Source organism: Hemiscyllium ocellatum, chromosome 39, assembly GCF_020745735.1.
Source record: "Hemiscyllium ocellatum isolate sHemOce1 chromosome 39, sHemOce1.pat.X.cur, whole genome shotgun sequence".
NCBI classification, from domain to species: domain Eukaryota; kingdom Metazoa; phylum Chordata; class Chondrichthyes; order Orectolobiformes; family Hemiscylliidae; genus Hemiscyllium; species Hemiscyllium ocellatum.
The window spans coordinates 15,674,646-15,697,004 of NC_083439.1; the positions used below are offsets into that span (position 1 = coordinate 15,674,646).

At 41.4% G+C, this 22,359-nt stretch overlaps 1 protein-coding gene across 1 annotated transcript in view; it reads left to right on the forward strand.

Moving 5' to 3' along the window:
• The first annotated feature begins 509 nt into the window (after positions 1 to 509).
• si:cabz01068815.1 (solute carrier family 51 subunit beta) overlaps positions 510 to 22,359 on the forward strand; it is a 33,721-nt gene continuing 11,871 nt past the window's right edge. The window contains exons 1-3 of the mRNA XM_060852963.1: positions 510 to 913; positions 11,810 to 11,911; positions 19,071 to 19,442. Of these exons, the coding sequence (XP_060708946.1) occupies positions 11,851 to 11,911; positions 19,071 to 19,442 (433 nt within the window). The 5' untranslated portion in view covers positions 510 to 913; positions 11,810 to 11,850. The remainder of the gene's footprint in view (positions 914 to 11,809; positions 11,912 to 19,070; positions 19,443 to 22,359) is intronic.

Genomic DNA, 22,359 nt, shown 5'->3' on the forward strand with positions numbered 1-22,359 from the left:
TTGGCTGCTGGTGTTGTGTTCAGTAAATGCTTCCTAATCCAGAAATACATTTAACAGGAGAGGAGTCCATTCTGCCCATTGAATTCATGCTGGCTGTCAGCCCTTTAGAGAATACTCTGTGGAATGTAATGAAGGGAGTTCCAGGTAATACCTAACAATAACTTGGTCTGGGGAGGGACTTCCACCCAAATTTTATCTCACTCACTCATCTGAAATGTCAGAATTCTTGCCCTCAGGGCAGTGAAAGGCGGAAATGCCAGTTGGGAGTTTTCATTTCAATGCAGAGCCGTGTCATGAAGTCATATCTCAGTCACTTGACAGGCGGCCCTCACTAGTAATGTCTAAAACACTGCAGGTTGTTGAGGAACAGCGAGAGGGGCACCGCGGGAAATCCATATTTCTGTGCTCAAGGTCACTGACACCGTCGGGAATAAATAGACGACCCATACAGCCGAGAAGGTTCACAGCCTGATGTTTCAACTCTCCCACAAACAGCAAATAAACCTACCCCCTCCTCCCCCACCCAAAAAAAAAGTTTTCTGGATTATTATTTACAGAAATATGAGAGAGACAAGGAATGGCTGGTTATTGATATCTGTGAGAGGTGAGGGTAGGCGATTGGGTAAAAGGAATGTCATGTCATAATCAAATCCATTTTTATGATCCTGTGAATGTTGAAACAAATTCGGTGAAAGGTCATGTCGCTTTCTCAACACAGCGACCCCGCCGCTTGTGGGATATCTGATGGGTTTTCAGTCTCCTCCCTCTCCCTTCATGTGCTGTTCCTTTGGTAAATGAGTTGCAGACTGAAGCCTGGGGAAGAGGTTTGCATTTAGTCACAATTGTCCAAAGTGGGGGAAGAGTCCGCATTGGTTACGCAGCCTGAAGGTTCACCTGGTGTCTGCCCGATAAGGTAAGACAACTTCCTCTCCCCTGTTTGGGACTGATGATTGGAAAAGTAATCCGAAATTTGACGGGCTTTCGGGGTGCGGGGAACGGGTGAGAGTGTCCTGGTAGAATCGGGACTCCCTCGGTAGCTTAGCATCGGAAATACATTTCAATAGAAGGTCAGAACATTTAGAAAGCTGAATTTTTCCAAATGGAATGGGGGGTGGGTGTGTGGCTGGTCTGGGGAATGAACGGCTTATCGGACGCGGGAGGCAATTTCTGCAGATGCTGGAATTTGAACATGAGCAGAAATCATGCTGGAGATCACAACGGGCCAGGCTGCGTCTATGGAGAGACAGCAAACTAACGCTTCGAGTCTAGATGACTCTTCGTCAGAGCTGACGTGAACTGTGGTGGGGGCAGCATTTATAGCGTTGGGGGTGGGGGGATGGTGGGGAGGCGGTCGGTAGTGCACATTAAGTGGTCTCAGTTTGGTCCCACCTCTCAGAGATCTTTTGTTGTAAATGCAGGAAGATGTGAAGTGGTTGATTTCGGTAAGGACACACAGAGAGAGAGAGGCAATACAACATCAAAGGTTCCGAAGAGGGTGTAGGAGCAGAGGAAGTTGGCGGCTTATGGATAAATGTAGGTGACAGGGCAGGTTGAGACAGCTGTTACGGAAGTGAATGGGATCCTGGGCTTTATCAACTAGGACATGGGAGTGCAAAAGATTAGGAGAAATCTATATGAAACATTGGGTTAGCCTGAATTACCTGCACATCCACCAATATCATTTATTATATCCGTTGTTCCCGATGCAGTCTCCACTATATCTCTGCGACACCCGCACCAATCAACCACACCACCCTATGGTCCACCATTTCAACTCTCCCTCCCACTCAGCCGAGGACATGGAGATCCTGGGCCTCCTTCACCGCCGCTCCCTCACCACCCAACGCCTGGAGGAAGAACGCCTCATCTTCCGCATCGGAACACTTCAACCCCAGGGCATCAATGTGGACTTCACCAGTTTCCGCATTTACCCTTCTCCCACCTCACCCTAGTTCCAAACTTCCAGCTCAGCACTGTCCCCATGACCTGTCCTACTGGCCTATCTTCTTTTCCACCTATCCACTCCACCCTCCTCTCTGATCTATCACCTTCATCCCACCCCCATCCACCCATTGTATTCTTTGCTACCCTCCCTCATTCTCCTCCCTGACCTATTACCTTCATCTCCACCCCCACTCACCTATTGTACTCTATGCTACTTTCTCCCCACCCCCACCCTCCTCTCATTTATCTCTCCATCCTTCAGGCACTCTGCCTGTATTCCTGATGAAGGGCTTTTGCCCAAAACGTCGATTTTCCTGCCCCTCAGATGCTGCCTGAATTGCTGTGCTTTTCCAGCACCAGTCTACTCCAGAATCTGGTTTCCAGCATCTGCAATCATTGTTTTTACCTAACCTGAATTGGAGCATTACGCCCAGTTCCAGGGAGCACATTGCGGGAAGATTGGCAAGACCTTAGAAAAGGTTCAGATTAAGACGGTTTCAAGGATCAGGAACTTTGCTACATGGTTAGATTGAGAATTGTGTCTAGGGGTGAGGAGATGACAGTTTTATTCACGCAGTAACACCTTTCAAAATGCAATTGGCTATGTATTTTAAAGAACCCTTCACAGAGCTAGAGCTAATTGGATAGTTCTTTCCCACCCTGGTAACATCCTTGTTAATCTTTTCTGATTCCTTTCAAATTTCACAACATCTTACCTTTAGCAGGGAGACCAGCAATGAATGCAGTATTCCAAAAGTGGCCTTAACAGTACAGCTACAACATGACATCCTAACTCCTATACTCAATACGCTGACCAATAAAGGCAAGCATACCAAACGCCTTCTTCATTGTTAGGTAAATTAATTAACACTTGAATTTATAACAGAGGCAATCTCTCCCAGTTTTTCTGGGTCTTGGTCCCATTCCATTATACTCAGGCCAGTGGAACAGAGTGTTAGCAATTTCTTGAACGTTACAATAATTTTTCCTTACATGTATCATAAAACAGCTATAGTACGTTGTGTTTGTTAAGTCCTCATCTATGTGCATTCAGTTGGAGCAGAAGCAACCAACAGAATGGAAATCACATTTATGTAAATATATGAACATAAACACTAATCTTTGAAGGAGTTTGAAGGATAGATGACAGTGGAATTAATTGATGTTTGTAAGTGCCATTAACCTCCAGGTTACAGTGAAGTTGGAGGCCACATTTTGGACTTTGCTTATGTCGTCATAGATAGATTAGTCACTGTCAGTCTTAAACTTAACACACATTCATCTTCCTGCCTGTTGGAATGCATTTGGCAGCATTAGAAAAATATGTCAGAGAACATTATTATGGGGAAATGTGGATAATGTGCTAACAAAAGAATGCATTGAGCTAACGATTTGATCAATGTGCCAGGAGAGAGACACAACAATTTAGTTTGCACTTGACATCAATGACTTTCAGAGTATGGTAAAGGAACTTCTAGTTTAATTCAATTGATGTGAAACAGCAATACTTTCACATAATTTGTCAACACAGCAACCAGTTTTCTTTCAAGATAATCTTGCTTGTAATAGATTGAGCAATGCAGTATTTTGTAAGTGCGGAATACTTACAAATTTTGGTGTACCGAATGATGTACAGCTATTTGTAATCTACTTTTAAGATCACAAAGCATAATTTTTGTGCATTCCTCAGATCAGTGTAAGAAGCTAATTGTTCTTCAGAGTCTGAGTTCAATTAAAGTGTAGAAGAAATATAGATAAAATGTGACCGGGTGTGTTCTGAGCTTTAGCAGTACCCTGTAAATCTCTTGCAGCTGAAGGATAACAATCACACATTATATTAAAGTTAACTAAATTAAGTCTTTTAGTGCATTAATCTAAAAATCTGGATTTTCTTTGATTAATTCCTATGGAAACAACAGCTGAGTAATGATTTACAATAGTATCTTATTGTAATACAGAGGTTAGCACAAGTCAAAGAAGACAAAGCACAGATTGTCCTTCAGAACCAGTGCTATTACATGGGTTTATGCAATAAAATTTATGAGTAATATTATAAAATGCTTATCTAATTAATTAATTCAGCCATCTATATAAAAGGCATAGTTTGCAAATACTGCCATTAATTGTGATATCAGTACTTATTTCAATACCTAATTAACCTTCGAAAGTTTAAATACCTATATATATATAAACAGTAAAATATTTAATTATAAAATTTTCAGTTACACAAAACTGTACAGTTTCCTGCAATTGCGATCTATGTTTTAACTGACAAATGTTTAACTGAATGTATGTGCTATATCAATATAATTCTGATTGTTATAAAGCCTCATATAATTTACAGCTCAGACACAAGCCTTTCAGCGCAACTGGGCTACATTGGTGTTCATATTCCACATAAACCTTCTTATACCTTACTTCATTTAACCCTTTTAACACATGGCTCGAAACCAGTCTCTCTCATCTAATACTCTAGCTTCTCTTCAAATGCAATTTATCTCACCTACTCCAAATTCTACATCCTAACTACACTGAAGGTAAAACAATTGCTTATTGTGATTACCTTATTGGGTTTTTGGATGTTAATCTTATACACTATTTATAACCCATAGTTTTGGACTCTCAAATAAGTGGAAATACTGCACACTTTCTGAGACAGTTCTAACAACACTCAAGAAACTCAACATAATCCAGTACAAAGCGGCTTATTTGTGCGGCACACCACCCAACACCACAATATCCAGTGACTGCATTGTGTACTATCTACAAGTTGCAGTGCAGAAACTCACTGCATCTTTTGTATGTGTACTTTTCATAATCTTAACTCTCAGCATCCTCTTTTCTAGTGAAAGGAGCCCCAGTCTCTTCAGTCTTTCCTGATGGTCATAATCTCTTAGTTATTGACCTGCCATAGATGTTGAGAAAGAGTTAAGTCTGAACTCAGTAACCTTCTGCCTGAAGTGATGCCAAGTATGCATACACTGCGCAGTTGGGAATCCCAGAGATTAATACAAATTCAACAGCTTTCTTCGCTGGACCTCTTAAACAACCATTCAGCGTTCCTCAGAATCATCTAATTGTTAGCTTGAAAGAAAGACAAGCTCCTAGCGTTCCTTCTTGTTTATTTTGACATCTATGTTATGGTCCCAAACACAAACCATTACTACAAATATTTCACATCTGTGAATAATGGATCAAGTCCAAACTTAGCAGTTAGTTTAAAGCAATACCTCTGATTTTAAGCTGTATTAAAACTATGTCATTCATAACTGTTCTTCAGTTTTTGGAGAACAGTTGCTTTTAATTGCAGCTATTATTTTGCAATCTTACAATCTTATGTTGATCAAATTGCCCTGAGGTATACTATTGTTGTCTTGCTATTGAGTTCCCTTTATGTGCTTAATCTTCAGTCTTTGCATCTTCAGCAGGGGCGTATACATTCATTTAAGTTACTACTCAACCATTTTCCAGTGCTGAGCCTGCAGAAAATATCAGTTCAAAATGCAGTGATAAGAGAAACAATGCACAAAGCTAACTAATACTAGAAAATAATTTACTGTTGTTTGGCAAAGGAAATTGTCTGGGCCTAAGCCACCAATCAGCTTCTTCCCTGCTGTTATTAGACTTCTGAATCAACCTCTCAATTTCAAATCTAATATTGAACTTGCTTTTTGTGCACCTTCTTTGAGCCGCAACTTTGTACTCCTTGCTCTGTTCAATCACCCCATGATCTTTGTATGGTATGATCTGCCTGTACTGCACGCAAAACAAAATTTTCTCTGTACTTAGGTACATGTGACAATAATAAATCAAATCAAATCCTCTTTAGTCGGTACAAATAACACTGAAACAGATAATAACAGTTCAAACAAAAGGTTTATAGTCATAGAATTGGACAGCACGAAACAGACCCTTCATCCGTCTAATCCACACCGACCAGATATCCTAAATTAATCGAATCTCTTTTGCCAACATTTGCCTCCGATCCCTCTAAACCCTTCCCATTCATATATCCATCCAGAAGCCTTTTAAATGTTATAATTGTACCAGCCTCCACCACTTCCTTTGGCAGCTCACTCCATACACACACCAGTCTGAGTGAAAAAGTTGCCCATTATAACCTTTTTAAATCTTTCCCCTTTCACCCTTAATCTTTGCCCTCTGGTATTGGACTCAACTGCGCAGGGGAAAAAAACATCTTTGGTTTAACTTGCCAGAATAGCAATTATCTGGAACATGATGTTTCTGTGCTGTACATCTCTATGACTCTATAAGTGAAATTATCAATAGGATAACCAAGTAAGGGAATGATATCTGTTAGCTTAATGGGAAAAAAAAATTTTCATTAAATAAGAGAAATAAAACTATTGATCAGGGACAAGTCAATAAAATTCTCATTGTATGGAGTTTTATTTTCAACTTAATATATAATGGCAATGACTCATAAGTGAAATAGTAGTTTAGAACATAGAACATAGAAGGATACAGCGCAGTACAGGCCCTTCGGCCCTCGATGTTGCGCCGACCGAATCCTACCTAACCTATACTAGCCCAATAACTTCCAAATGCCTATCCAATGCCCGCTTAAATGACCATAAAGAAGGAGAGTTCACCACTGATACGGGCAGGGCATTCCATGAACTCACAACCCGCTGTGTGAAGAATCTACCCCTAACATCTGTCCTATACCTACCACCCCTTAATTTAAAGCTATGTCCCCTAGTAACACCTGACTCCATTAGCGGTAAAAGGTTCTTAGTATCTACCCTATCTAAACCCCTAATCATCTTATACACTTCTATCAGATCTCCCCTAAACCTTCTCTTCTCCAATGAGAACAGCCCCAAGTGCCTCAGCCTTTTCTCATAAGATTTTCCTACCATTCCAGGCAACATCCTGGTAAACCTCCTCTGCACTCGTTCTAAAGCTTCCACATCCTTCCTATAGTATGGCGACCAAAACTGCACACAATACTCCAGATGAGGCCTCACCAGAGTCTTATACAACTGCAACATGACCTCAGGACTCCGGAACTCAATTCCTCTGCCAATAAAGCCCAGTACACCATATGCCTTCCTCACAGCACTATTTACCTGGATGGCAACTTTCAGAGATCTGTGTACATAGACACCAAGATCCCTCTGCTCATCCACACTACCAAGTAGCCTACCATTAGCCCAGTAATCCATCATCTTGTTATTCCTACCAAAGTGAACGACTTCGCACTTAGCTACATTGAATTCCATTTGCCACATTTCCGCCCAGCTCTGCAACTTATCTATATCCCGCTGTAACCTACCACTTCCTTCCTCACTATCCACAACTCCACCGACTTTTGTGTCATCCGCAAACTTGCTTACCCAGCTTTCAAGTCCTTCCTCTAGATCATTTATAAAGATAACAAAAAGCAATGGTCCCAAAACAGATCCTTGTGGTACACCGCTAGTAACTGCGCTCCAAGATGAACATAATCCATCAACTACTACCCTCTGTCTCCTTCCAGCCAGCCAATTCCTAATCCAAACCTCTAATGTATCCTCAATGCCATACCTCCGAAGTTTTAGCATTAGCCTACCATGGGGAACCTTATCGAACGCCTTACTAAAATCCATATACACAACATCTACTGCTTTACCCTCATCCACTTCCTTAGTCACCTTCTCAAAGAACTCAATAAGGTTTGTGAGGCACGACCTGCCCTTCACAAAACCATGCTGGCTATCCCTGATCACGTTATTCCTACCCAGATGTTCATAAATCTTATCCCTTACCATTCTCTCTAAGACTTTGCCCACCACTGAAGTCAGACTCACTGGCCTATAGTTACTAGGGCTATCCCTACTTCCTTTCTTGAACAATGGGACCACATTCGCTATCCTCCAGTCCTCTGGTACTATTCCCGTTGACAATGACGACATAAAAATCCAGGCCAATGGCTCTGCTATCTCCTCCCTAGCTTCCCATAGGATCCTGGGGTAAATGCCATCAGGCCCAGGAGACTTATCTATATTCATCCTTTCCAATATTCCCAAAACCTCTTCCCTGCATATTTCCAGGGCATCCATTCTAATTATTTGTGATTCCATATTCACATCAGCAACAGTGTCCTGTTCCTGAGTGAATACTGATGAAAAGTACTGATTTAATGTCTCTCCAATCTCCTCCGCCTCCACACACAACTTCCCACTACTATCCTTGACTGGACCGATACCTACCCTAGTCATCCTTTTATTCTTGACATACCTATAGAAAGCCTTTGGGTTTTCCCTAATCCTACCAGCTAAAGACTTTTCATGTCTCCTTCTCGCTTCTCTTAGCTCCCTCTTTAGCTCCTTCCTGGCTACCTTATAACTCTCAATCGCCCCTACTGAACCTTCACACCTCATCTTTACATATGCCGCCTTCTTCCCTTTTACAAGGGACTCCAATTCCTTACTAAACCACGGCTGCCTCACAAGGCCCTTTACACCATGCCTGACTGGTACATACCTATCGAGGACACGCAGTAGCTGCTCCTTGAACAATCCCCACATCTCATTAGTGTTCTTCTCTTGAAGCCTGTTTTTCCAATCCACACATCCTAAGTCATGCCTCACTGCATCATAATTTCCCTGCCCCCAGCTATAGCTCTTGCCCTGCGGCGCACGATTATCCCTCTCCATCACTAAAGTAAAAGTCACCGAGTTGTGGTCACTGTCCCCGAAGTGCTCACCTACCTCCAAGTCTAACACCTGGCCTGGTTCATTACCTAGAACCAAATCCAATATAGCCTCCCCTCTTGTTGGCCTGTCGACATATTGTGTCAGGAAACCCTCCTGCACACATTGTACAAACACCGACCCATCTAATGAACTCGAGCTATAGCTCTCCCAGTCAATATCTGGGAAGTTAAAGTCCCCCATAACAACCACCCTGCTACCTTCACTCTTTTCCTGAATCATCCTCGCAATATTATCCTCTACTTCTCTAGGACTATTAGGAGGCCTGTAGAAAACACCTAACAGGGTGACCTCACCTTTCCTATTTCTAACCTCAGCCCAAACTACCTCAGATGGCAAGTCCTCTTCCATCGTCCATTCCACTGCTGTGATACTGTCTTTGACAAGTAATGCCACGCCTCCCCCTTTTTTACCCCCATGTCTGATCCTACTAAAACATTTGAACCCTGGAACGTGCAACAGCCATTCTTGTCCCTGTTCTACCCACGTCTCTGTAATGAAATCTACAGAGTAACACTCAAGATGCTAAACTCAAAACTAAAGCACATCTGAAACCCCAAACCACACCAAGTCATCATTAGATACAACTGCAGAAACCACTTCTTCAGTGTGTGTTCAATACTATATCTCACTTTAATGTTCAAGTATTTTATTGTAAATCTCATGCATGGGCTAAATGTATTGGATCTGTCCTATTTCATCTAACATGAAAGACCATTGGTGGAATGTATGGGCATGATATGTTTACTTGAAACATTAGATCTCTTTCAACTTTATCCTCAGCTATTGAATATATTTTCCTCTGAATAAACAGAAGGAAAAAATGTTTTTATGAAATAATCATAGTAGATCAAAGAGTTAATCAAATTCACTTTAACTTACATCAACAGAAAATACAATCTTCCGAAGATATTTTCCCCACATTTTTAAAAAACAGACCAGTGAGTATGATTGTCATAACTTTCCAAATGCCTGATGATATAAGTCCCTTGGATATTTTTCAAAGACACAGCATAAATGTAGATTTCTATCTCGAAAGTAAAATGCAGTATTTTAGATCTGTAGCATATAATCATCACTGTTTAAATGCTGTAATGGAAATTAATAAGTAGTATCATTTTACAGAAATGAATTCATACAGTCATAGAGTCACAGACATGTGTAGCATGGAAACAGACCCTTTAGTCCAACTTGTCCATGATGATAAAAATCCTAACCTAAGCTAGTCCCATTTGCCAGCACTTGGCCCATATCCCTCTAAGCCCTTCCTATTCATATACCCATCTAGACGTTTTAAATATTGTAACTGTACCAGCCTCCACCACTTCCTCTGGCAGCTCATTCCATACAAGCACCACCCCTGTGTGAAAAGGTTGCCCCTTTAGGTCCCTTCTAAACCTTTCCCCTGTCACCCTAAACCTATGCCCTCTAGTTCTGGACCCACCCCAGGGAAAAGACTTTATCTATTCATCCCATTCATGCTTCTCATGATTTTATAAATCTTTATGAGGTCACCCCTCAGCCTCTGACACTCCATTGAAAACAGCCCCAGTCTATTCAGCCTCACCCTACAGCTCAAATCTTCCAACCTTGGCAACATCCTTGTAAATCTTTTCTGAATCCTTTCAAGTTTCACAACATCCTTCCTATAGGAGAGAGACCAGAATTGCACATAATTTTCCAAAAATGGCCCAACCAATGTCCTGTACAGCTACACCATGACCTCCCAACTCTATACTCAATGCTCTGACCAATAAAGGAATACCAAATGCCTTCTTCACTAGCCTAAATCTACTGGCCATTCCAAGGGATCTTTGGAAAGGAAAGCCTGGTATGATGTTTTGAGAATTGCATGTATTTCTACTTTGCCATTTCACAAGCATAAAAACGCAACATTATTCCAATGATTGATGATGTTTAGGGCTAAATGCCATTGTGACATATAGCTTTACTTGGAAAATTTCACAACTTGACAGCCCCATCTTCCTGCAAATGCCCCCTACATGGACTGGTTTTGCTCTGGGAAGCAGGAATTGTGGTTAAATTCAGAAGCTGCCTTTATAAGCTGTTTTCATATAACTACAAAGGCAGATAAATGTTGATGCAGACTGGTTAGAAAGTCTTTCTTGGTTCTCTGGGACTTGATCTCAGTTCCGTGAGCTGTGAGTTCTAGCTCTAGACTGCATCCGTCACATCGCTGCACACTCCCATCAATTCCCGTGCCACTTCCATGACATTTCTGCATTCTCCCACTTGCCCAGTATGTGCTACAGAACAAACAGCTACATAATGACAATGGGATGTCTTGGAATAGCCTTTTTAAAAACCCATTCAGAGATTTGCTTTGAAAAAATCTTTTCTTGCAAGTCTACCTAAAAGACAGAAGAATTATAGTATCAATAACAGAATCTGTACTTCACCTCACACCTCTTCATCTTATCGAAACAAATTAATTGATTTGAATTCAATTAACTTTATTATTCAAATGTACTCAAATGATAACAGTGAAACGTTTTATAAGTCTCTACTATAAGGTACTTAGGTACAGTTTCTTCAGTTACAAGATCTTAGAAAATAGAGAAATAAAATGTCCAGCGTTGCAGAAATAAAAGTTCAGAACAACAGTCTTCCAACCCGGACCACGCTGGCACCTAGTCTCCAGTCTGCAACAAACCTTGCCTCCAGACTGCAAAGGCTTCACCTCAAGGTTCATGAGGCTGAAATGTACAGACATTAAATGTCATCAGAAACAGAATAACTTATTAAAACTTCATAAAGTTGCCAGTCAATCAAAGCAAATACTTTATTTTGAGACTGATACTTCTGAGCCAATCCATGAGTAAGTGTTGGAGCTCAGCCGAGTATTCATTAAGTGGTCATCTACAAACTCTATCAAGTGAAACAGATGACCAAATTTCTGTTTCTCCAATTGACCATACTCCATCTAGTTAATATTTACCAACTGCCAATAAAAATTATCAATTTAATAAATCATAGCTTTGATTAATAAATTTGTTAACAGATTACACTTTTGGTATATAATCATCTTCTCAATGCTTTGATTTAATAAAATATTTGAAGGAAGGAGGATTTCAGCATATATGTCAATTCTGTAATTAACAGTCACTTTTTATTCTTTCCCATAGGTCTCGATATATTGGACTTGGCACACACTATAAATTGAAAAATGATCTACAAGCTGAAGAGAAACTCTTTTTGTTGGCTTATTCTATGCCTGCTCCTTCAAGGTAATAACTGCCTGAATACTTGAGACGGAGAGTTAAATATTCATCAGCAACTTGCATTTGCATTGTCTACCTTAAATCTCAATGTAGCTTAGAGCTGCAGAGACAATAACTAAAACAAATTGTTGTTTGGTAGTACAGAACTTAAGTATTCCTGAAAAAGACACAAATTTTGTGAAAGGTTTTTGTTTTGCACTCAGCAGATCATTTGATATAACACTAAAGGGAAACAATGTTTTATACTGCATGAGAAGAAAGTATAGATTGATTGTCAAGTGGACTCTGATTGGTAGAGATATTGCCATTGAGAATGCACCAGGTACATAATGACTGGGAGTCAAGTGCCAAACTTTGTTTGAATTTAATTTAAAGTAGCCAATTTGACTCTGATTGATTGAGGCATTTCCCTGAGGAGCGAGCCAGATAATGGCTGTCACCTACTTTGTTAAATTGAAACTGACACAACATGTGAATATGTTCGTTCTGTCTGCACTTTGTTGAGCTTGGCAGTTAACTGTCAGCCATCACCTAACAGTTGCATTCTCCATGTCGATGCCTCTACCAATCAGAATCCAATTGCCAACCATTCAGCACTCTCTTCTCTTACCAAATAAATGTTATTCCCTGTTATGTTGGTATTCTTGCAAATTGTTCTGATGAGCGCAAGACAAAAAGCTTCAACAAAATGTGTCTGTTTTCAGCAATAGTTAATAATAGGAAGAAGGCGGCTGGGACGGAGCAATACATTTTTCTATAGAATCTTGCAGTATAGAAGGAGGTGCCTCAGCCCATTCTGCTCGAGTAATTTCTGTGTTGAAACTATCTAATTAATCCACTGCACCCAGCCCACCAATGACCCCATTGATTTGCAATTTTCTCTTTTCAATGATCACTCAGCTCCTTTTGCAGGAGACTTTTGCCAGAGAGTGAGTGAGGTAGAGAGGGGAAGTGATAATTCCAGAGAGGTGTGAGTGCAGTGCCTGTTTGCTGCAAATGAAACTATTTGACTTTGTTTTAATATTGTCACAAAGTGAAACATGAACCAAATGTAACCACCACATCATACTGTGATGAATCATTAACATGCTCGTCCAAACAAAGTCAGCTTTGTAATCCAATATCTAATACCAGTGTCCATTAAAGTCATAGAAATCCAACCTGTAGTTATACTTAAGTTCCTGTTCTGGGATTGGGCCCATCGCACATTTGCAAACTTCTGTGATTCTGCAAAGCTACCTCACTCTCTAATACACACAGCTTCATTCGTCAGAGGCCACTTTTTAATAGGACGTAACATGAGCACAAATTTTACTTTATTTGGGAATTGAAGACAATCATATTAGTGTTTGATACTTCTCCAATAATCCTACTGGCATTCCAAATGTTACGAGATGTCTTAGCAAGATGTGTGTGAGCTGGTGTAAAGTTGGAATGTGTGATAGGGAAGTCTTGAACTGTATCAATTCAGCACATTCTGATGTCAAATCAAGACTTGAGTCATGGAAGAAACTGCTACATTTTTATACCAATTCTTGCTAGATACTTTATGTTACAACAGAATTATAATATAACCACATTCTAAGATAACAGATGCATTTTGCCAGTATTTTGTGGTCAGTCCATCTACATATGATTTGATCCTCAGAAGAGGATCCATCCTGATGTTGTGCTACCCCTAAAACAGAATATTTCCACCTCAATAAGATTGCTCGATATTTCAACTCATCTGCTACTTTTTGTCATGTCTCAACCTGATCGCTTCAACACATTGCGACTGGTCTCCCATGACCTACCTGCTGTGAACTTTGGAGGTCATTGAAACTCCGGCTGCTCAAGTCTGAACTTGCTGCAAGTCCAGTTTCCCTATCACCACAACTCGCTGAGCTACATTGGCACTTATTCAAGGAATATGTTGATTTTAAAATTTCCAGTTTCTTTCATGACCTTCCCCTCGCCTTCCCGTATTCTTATCCAATCCCTAAATCCTCCAAGAAATCAAAACTCCTCTCATTTCACCTCTTGTTCATTGCAAATCATAATTGCTCCATCATTGACAGCAGTGTCCTCTGTTACATAGCTCCCAAATCTTGGAATTTCCTCCCTTGCATCTCACTCTACTTCACTTCCCATCCTTAAGACATTTCTTAAAGGCCAGCTCTTTGACCACACTTTTGGCTATCTGACTTAATATCTTCTATGAGATTTGGTTTTATCCTTTGTTTTTTAATAGATCTGCGAAATGCCTTCGTTACTGTAAAAGTGCTATAGCAATATAAGTTGTTGTTGTCCCCAATAGTGATAAACACCAGTATGTTCATCACTATTGGGAAGTGGAACCGTACATTTCTAGTGTGCACATATATGTGTAGGAGCTGTAGTTTGGATTACAGAATCACAGCAGTATTACAGAACAGAAGAAGGCCATTTGGCCCAATATGGCTTCACCTGCTTTTCAAGCAAGCATCAGTTGCTAATGCCAATCTCCTGCCTTCTCCCTATACCCTTGTACATCGTTTCTATTCACCAAAATTATCCCCTCCCCTCTTGAATACCTCAACTGAGCACCAATGATTGCCCACAAGTTATGCTGCTTTTCATGCTCTTTCTCTCGGACAGATATTTTAGGAGATGGAGTGTCTGCTTTGGAGCACTTCACTGTACAAGGTCACCAGCAGAAAGGGTGAATAGTGAAAGTACCTGTTGGAGTTAATGGAAACAAATAAACAAAGCTCTCGTGGTTTTCCACTGCTTTCTTTTAGCACAGAGGACAATTTTTGATTAATTTGCTAAAATACAAACTCTCCCATGAAACATTTTACTGTCCTATCTGGTGATAAGAGATACAACTCACATTAACTCACTCCAAAATGGAGGTGGATGACCATTTGAACCTTGATTTATGCTATTCTGAAATTTCATGGAGGAAATCATTAGCTGGTTTAATTTTGTTAGCTACCCCTCTAAATTGAATTGACTCATGTAAAACTACTCACAGAGACCAAATTTGTAATCGGAATTAAAGACCGCGATGTCTCACTCTTTGAGAGATGAGAGCAGATTGTAGCAGTGCCACATCCACATTCATTCAAAAATGATTGTGCATTAATAATTGAACAAAGCTTCGATGAAAAGACATTGCAGAAATTATATTCAAGCAGAGAGTGGTGTGAGAAATATGTAATCTAATAGTATTGGTTCATAAAACTAGGGACTTAAAGAAGTTTTTATTTCTAACGTCTACTCAATCGTGTTAATTCCAATCACAGTGCAAAGTTATTTGCATTAAATCTAAACTTTACAACCCCAGGCAATTAAAACTTTGATATTCAATGCATTACACATTACTGGGTAGAGGTTGAATAAAATGGAACATCTCTGAAAGAATAGCGCAGTTTAAAATATGAGTATTTAAACCTCAAAAATCTGGTATTCACCTGTTAAAACAACGCAACTAATAAGGAAATGGTATTTCTCCTGGGACAGAGAAGTTACTTTCTCAGAAACTATCTTACATTTTCAGCTAGGTAGAAGAGATTACTGATTAATGTTGGAAGGAAGGAATGTACAGTGCATCTAGAGATAACTGGTGTTCTGGAATATCATTGAAAAGAGAGAAGCATTCTTTATGTCTTGAACTCATCAGGACAAGTGCAAAAATGCCAAACGTGCTGAGCAGTCAAATGGAAAACATTTGCAACACACTTCCCTTTTCAACTACGTTCCGGTTCTTTACTACCAAGCAGCAGCTCATGTTCTGATTCTATATGTTTAACTTAAATAAAGGTGTGTCAAGCAAAGGTGATTATGCAATCCCACAGATCTCAGTCTCTTAATCAAATGACTTTGCAGAAGTTTACATGTAGTGTGCAAAATAGGAAGTACATGGGGATTGGCAAATTCCAGATCAATACCGTGAAGAAGATTGGTGCCCATTAATAGGCTCAGATTTTGATGTGGGCTGAAAATGTGTTGCTGGAAAAGCGCAGCAGGTCAGGCAGCATCCAAAGAGCAGGAGAGTCGACGTTTTGGGCATGAGCCCTTCTTCAGGACTGAGGAAAGTGTATCCAGCAGGCTAAGATAAAAGGTAGGGAGGAGGGACTTGTGATAGGTGGAAGGAGGTCAAGGTGAGGGTGATAGGCCGGACTGGGGGTGGAGGCGGAGAGGTCAGGAAGAAGATTGCAGGTTAGGAAGGCGGTGCTGAGTTTGAGGGATTTGACTGAGACAAGGTGGGGGGAGGAGAAATGAGGAAACTGGAGAAATCTGAGTTCATCCCTTGTGGTTGGAGGGTTCCTATGCGGAAGTTGAGGCGCTCTTCCTCCAGCCGTTGTGTTGTTATGGTCTGGCGATGGAGGAGTCCAAGGACCTGCATGTCCTTGGTGGAGTGGGAGGGGGAGTTGAATTGTTGAGCCACGGGGTGGTTGAGTTGATTGGTCCAGGTGTCCCAGAGGTGTTCTCTGAAACATTCCGCAAGTACGCGGCCTGTCTCCCCAATATAGAGGAGGCCACATCGGATGCAGCGGATGCAGTAAATGATGTGTGTGGAGGTGCAGGTGAATTTGTGGTGGATATGGAAGGATCCCTTGGGGCCTTGGAGGCAAGTAAGGGGGGAGGTGTGGGTGCAAGTTTTGCATTTCTTGCGGTTGCAGGGGAAGGTGCCAGGAGTGGAGGTTGGGTTTGTGGGGGGTGTGGACCTGACGAGGGAGTCACGGAGGGAGTGGTCTTTTCGGAACGCTGATAGGGGAGGGGAGGGAAATATATCTCTGGTGGTGGGGTCCGTTTGGAGGTGGTGGAAATGACGACAGTTGATACGATGTATATGGAGGTTGGTGGGGTGGTAGGTGAGGACCAGTGGGGTTCTGTCCTAGTGGTGATTGGAGGGGCGGGGCTCAAGGGTGGAGGAGCGGGAAGTGGAGGAGATGCAGTGGAGGGTACCTGTTATAGTTACCTGATGCCTGATACTTAACCACTCAGCTGGATATAAAACATGAGGTTAAAATCGCTGAAATATTAAAGTGGCAGCTATCGCTATTGACAGCTAATCATGAGACCGGAGAGGTTAAACTCATGCAAGAACATTTGAAATATACTTTTTTTTGAATAACAACCATGAGTTTTGATTAAAATTAATACCTTTTGAATGTTTATTATATTGAGTTTTCACAAAATTGAAGATTGGATAAAACAAAATCCATGCTTCAAGATTTGCTTGGAGCTGGTTTTAAGGTATTGTCAAGTTCTAGGGATTCCCCAGTCATTGCTTCACCAGGAGTCCTTTGCATTGCCTGAACATCCAATAATTAACTGAATTTCTGTTACATTCAGCCAATGATTGCAGTGATGACTCACTCCTTTTGAAAAAGTTAGGGTTGTTAGAATCCTAGTAAAATAGTCACCACAGTCCTACTGTGTCCTAAAGTTTAATGGTCAAAATCACTGGAATTAACCAATGGCTTTATCTGTTACATCATGTTACCAATAATGGTGGAAATTCTGGCAGTACTATTGCTGTAGGAAGGATGGTGGGGCAGACCTTCCTTAAAGCAGGGTTAGTACTTTAATTTGGTGAGCAGGCACTTTAGGAGATCCCCATCTCCCTTTCATTCTCAGATTTCAGAATGACTCCTTGAACTGCAAACAAGGTACAGTGGCTGAAACCACTGGAGCATTTGCATCCCTCTTAAAGGCATGTTTGGAATTGTATTAAATCACAAAGAATGATTGCAGCTAGACATTTTCTTTGAACTGTCCACTTGTGTCTTAGAATGGGACTAGCATCTACATCCTGTAGGCACCAGTGGACTCACCTCCATCCAAAGCCTCAAAGGAGCCTTCCACATCTGGCAGAGATTTTCCTGCACATCCAAACACCTCATCTACTGTGTCCATTGCTCTTGATGTGATCTCCTCTACATTAGGGAGACAGGATGCTAATTTGCGGAATGTATCAGAGAACATCTTTGGGATGCATGCACCAAATAACCCCGACGCCCTGTGGGTGACCACTTCAACTCCCCCTCCCGCTCCTCCAAGGACACACAAGTCCTGGGCCTCCTCCGCCACCAAATCCTAGCCACCCGACACCTGGAGGAAGAACACCTTGGAATGCTCCAACCACATGGCATCAATATCAATTTCACCAGTTTCTTTATCTCCCGTCCCCCCATCTCATCCCAGATCCAACTCTCCAACTCAATACTGCCCTCTTGAACTGTCACACCTGTCCATCTTCCTTCCCATCTATCTGATCCATCCTCTGCCCCAACCTATCACCATCACCTCCCACCTGCATCTACCTATCACCTTCCCAGCTATCTTCCCTCAGCCGCACAACACCCTCCTATTTATCTTTCAGCCCCCTTCCCCACCCCCCATTCCTGCTGAAGGTCTTATGCCTGAAAGGTCAATTCTCCTGCTCCTTGGATGCTACCTGAACTGTTGTGCTTTTCCAGCGCCACACTTGTTTTGACTCTGATCTCCGGCATCTGCAGTCTTCACTTTCTCCTTGATTGATGAATTGCTGGGGGTGTCCTCAGATGTTCTTGTAAATGTAAAGGGACTACTTGGAGAATTTTTTTGAATTTACTAAAGGGATGTGGCATTCACTGGCTGGTCAGCACTTATTGCCCATCTCTCATTTCCCCCTGACAGTGGACCCACAGCACTCTTTGGGGGGGGAATTCCAAGAATTTTGTCCCTGCGACAGTGAAGGAATGGCGATATATTTCCAAGTCGGGATGGTGAGTGGCTTGGAGGGGAACCTGTTTGTGGTGGTGTCCCCGTGTATCTGCTGAAATGGAAGTGTTAGTGGGTTTAGAAGGCGCTGTCTGTCAAAGGATGTTTGGTGAATTTCTATGGTGCATCTTGTAGATACTGTAGTGCCCAACCTCAGAATGACAGTTTGTTGATCCAGGGGATGAAAACAGCTACTGTGTCTCCTGGGATCTGAATATTTCCCCATCTCATGGTGCTCCAATGCTGAAGTACTGTCCCAAGAAAGAATGGAATTCTGGACTGAGAATGTTATGGGCTGGATTGGTTGTTTAAATGAATGCGTCATGTTAAATAAAATACTTATGCTCAGTTCCCTTTTCAGACTTTTAAACAGTTTACAACATAAAGGTCATGACATTTTTTTCTAATGCTTGTGCTAAAACCCTTACAGGAATGGAAAGTTTTATCATAAAGAGTTCTGACGATCAATGCTTGGAAGCCTCTTTGGAGAGTGATCGGGTAATGATGGACAGTTGTAATCCGGACTCGCAGCTCCAAGACTGGGCATGGAAACAAAAGCGGTTTATTAATCAGGGAACACGAAGGTGTCTTTCTGCAGACCAGAGTCTCCTGGTTCAGACTGTAGCTTGTGAGAATGTGGCCAACTTAACATGGACGTGCCGCAAACATCGACTTATCCACACAGCCACGTCCATGTTTCTGATTGCTGAGGGAAACGTGGTGTCTATTTCTGAAGAAAGAAAAAAAAATTCCAAGTGGAACTCAATGAACAACATAGGCATTTGCCAGATGCTTTTACAGAGTAAGGCTGAACAGAACAGATCTTCAACTACACAGCATAAAAATTCAGATGTTATGTATTACTTTTATTTTTTTGATGCTACCAGTGTAACATCCGATTGATCAACTTCCTAGAAATAATTGAATTGTAGAAACTTATAGCCCACTCCAACCATTATGTCTGTCCTAACTCTTTGAAAGAGTAGGAGAAAGTGAGGACTGCAGATGTTGGAGCTCAGAGTCAAGAGTGTATTGCTGGAAAAGCACAGCAGGTCAGGCAGCATCCGAGGAGCAGGAGAATCAATGTTTCGGGCTAAGTCCTTCATCAGGAATGAGGCTTGTGGCTCGGGCCTGAGAGATAATTGGGAGGAGGGTAAGGTTGGGGGGAAGGTAGCTGGGAAAGCCATAGGTGGATGAAGGTGAGGGAGAAGGTGATAGGTCAGAGGGGGGAGTGATGGACGAGTGGGGAGGGCAGTGCCAAGTTGGAGGCTTGGGACTGGGATAATGTTGGGGGTGGGGGGGAGGGGAAATGAGGAAGCTGTTGAAATCTACATTTATCCCATGTGGTTGCAGGGTTCTTTGAAAGAATAGTTTATAATGTCTTTTGAAATGAAACCCAATTGGGATTAAAGGTGCTCAATATGATACAGTTTATTTTAACAGTCATGAAATTGATGACAGTCTCATCAGTTAGGTGAACCCAATTAGGTTCATTATCAGTTTCATTATCTGTTACTATTTAAGGTTCTTTTGTGCCATTTTCTCATTCAACAGTTTCAGTAAAGCTGGTAACAATATTGTAATTGAAAAACAGAGAAGTAAACAGGGCAGAACTCACAAATCAAATATATTGTAAAATGTAGTTGTAAAATACCGACCACTATTTGATTAGTAGGCCACTCTGATCAAATGCAATTCATCAAAGCAACAGATAACCTGACACACCCAATGTTTGCTGGCAATTGAATGGAGCTGTACCCTTTGAGCAGTAAGACACATGCGCATCAAATGCTCATGGAGTTCTTTCATCATAACAGTCTAAAGGATCCAGCAAGAACGAAAGAACTGCAGAAAGACCATTGCTCTAGAAGGTGAAAGTGAAGTCAGAATTCTGAGCCAGTCATTTTTCTTCCCTATCCATTTGGTCACCTAGGGAAGCCTCATTCAAGAATATCATTCAACACAGGCTTGAGGCTCTGCTGAGTCCACACTGATGGTAGACCATCAGATGAACCATTGGGGTTCCAGACAGTTGTAAAAACAGAGTGTATGTCTCCAACGCAGAAATAGCCACCAAAGTCCACCTGCACGTGCACAGTTGCACCCATGATGTGATGACAATCTAAAACAACATTGAAGCTAATCATAAGGTTCATGAAAACCAGCAACAATTATAATCAGTCTGTAACAAAGAAAAACAGAAATTGCTGGAGAAACTCAGTAAGTCTGACAGCATCTATGGAGAGATAACAATTCATGTTTTGAACACAGTGACCCTTCTTCAGAACTGAAGAACTCTTCTGAAAAATGGTCACTTGGACTCAACATTTACTCTGCGTCTTTCCCCACAGGTGTTGCCAGGCCTGTTGAGTTTCTCCAGCAATATTTCTATTTATTTCTTTCCAATCTCCAGCATTCACAGTTCTTTGTTTCATAATCAGTCTGTAATTTTTGTTTTGCTGGGAGAGTCTCTCATTTTAATGAATAAAGGGCTCATTAATTGTCAGACAACATTGCACTGTACCTGTACATAGAGATCAGACTACTTAAATAATCATTCCTGATGAAGGGTTTTTGCCCGAAATGTCGATTCTCCTGCTCCTTGGATGCCGCCTGACCTGCTGTGCTTTTCCAGCACCACACTCTCGACTCTAATCTCCAGCATCTGCAGTCCTCACTTTCACCTATTTAAATAATCACCAGAAGCACAGATATGAAAAACATTTTGCAGTCAGTTCCTGTGTTTTCTGGGGCCTTAGAATTTAACATAAGGAATTGTTGTGGTCTGTTTGTTTGTTTCCTGCTTGGAACAAATTTCAGCGGAATTGATTGGGTTCTTTTTGCAACATTCAGTCTGGTAGAAGTCTATCTCACATTCACATTCAACCTCCTGGTGGTGTTGCTCATAAATGCAGCCTATAATAAAAAGTGAGCTGTATTTGCATTGCCCCTTTTGTCATTGTCGCAGCCTCAGGAATTTCCCAAAATGCTTTACAGGTAATGAAGTGCTTTTTGAAGTGAGATCTCCAATCCAATCTTACAAACACAGCAGTCTACTTGCGAGTAGCACGCAAACCACAAAATGATTATCTGTTAGTCTGATTTCTAGTGATGTAGGGTATAAGCATTGGACCACAATATCATGGAGAACTCTCTGCCCCTCTTTGATAAAGGGCCAGAAAATACTTTGCCTCTCATCTGGAAAGGGCAGTTAAGTCCTCAGTTTAACATTTCATCCATAGAAAGCACATCTGACCAAATAGCACCTTCTCCTGTACAGCAGAGGTTTGTATTTTGGTCTCCCGTTTACATACATAAATGTCATTCAATATAAATTCCCCCATTCTCAACCACCTTGATTACATTTGATTCCCCTGCTGAACAAGAATCTGTCTGCCTTGGTTCTAAAATATTTAATGACCCTATCTCCACTGCTCAAAAGTTGCCCAATCTCCTGTGAGAAAAAAAGAGTTCCCCTCACATCTGTCTGAAATGGACAACTTCGGAGGGTCGATGTGGACTGGTTGGGCCGAAGGGCCTGTTTTCACACTGTAGGGAATCTAATCTTCTACTTTTGAAACAGTGTCCCCTGGTTCTGGATTGTGGAAACATTCTCCACTTCTACCTTATCAAGACCAATACTCTTCAAACAAATCACTCCTCACTCTTCTCAACTCTACCAGAAACACAATAAACTAGTCCAACCTATTGTTATAAGG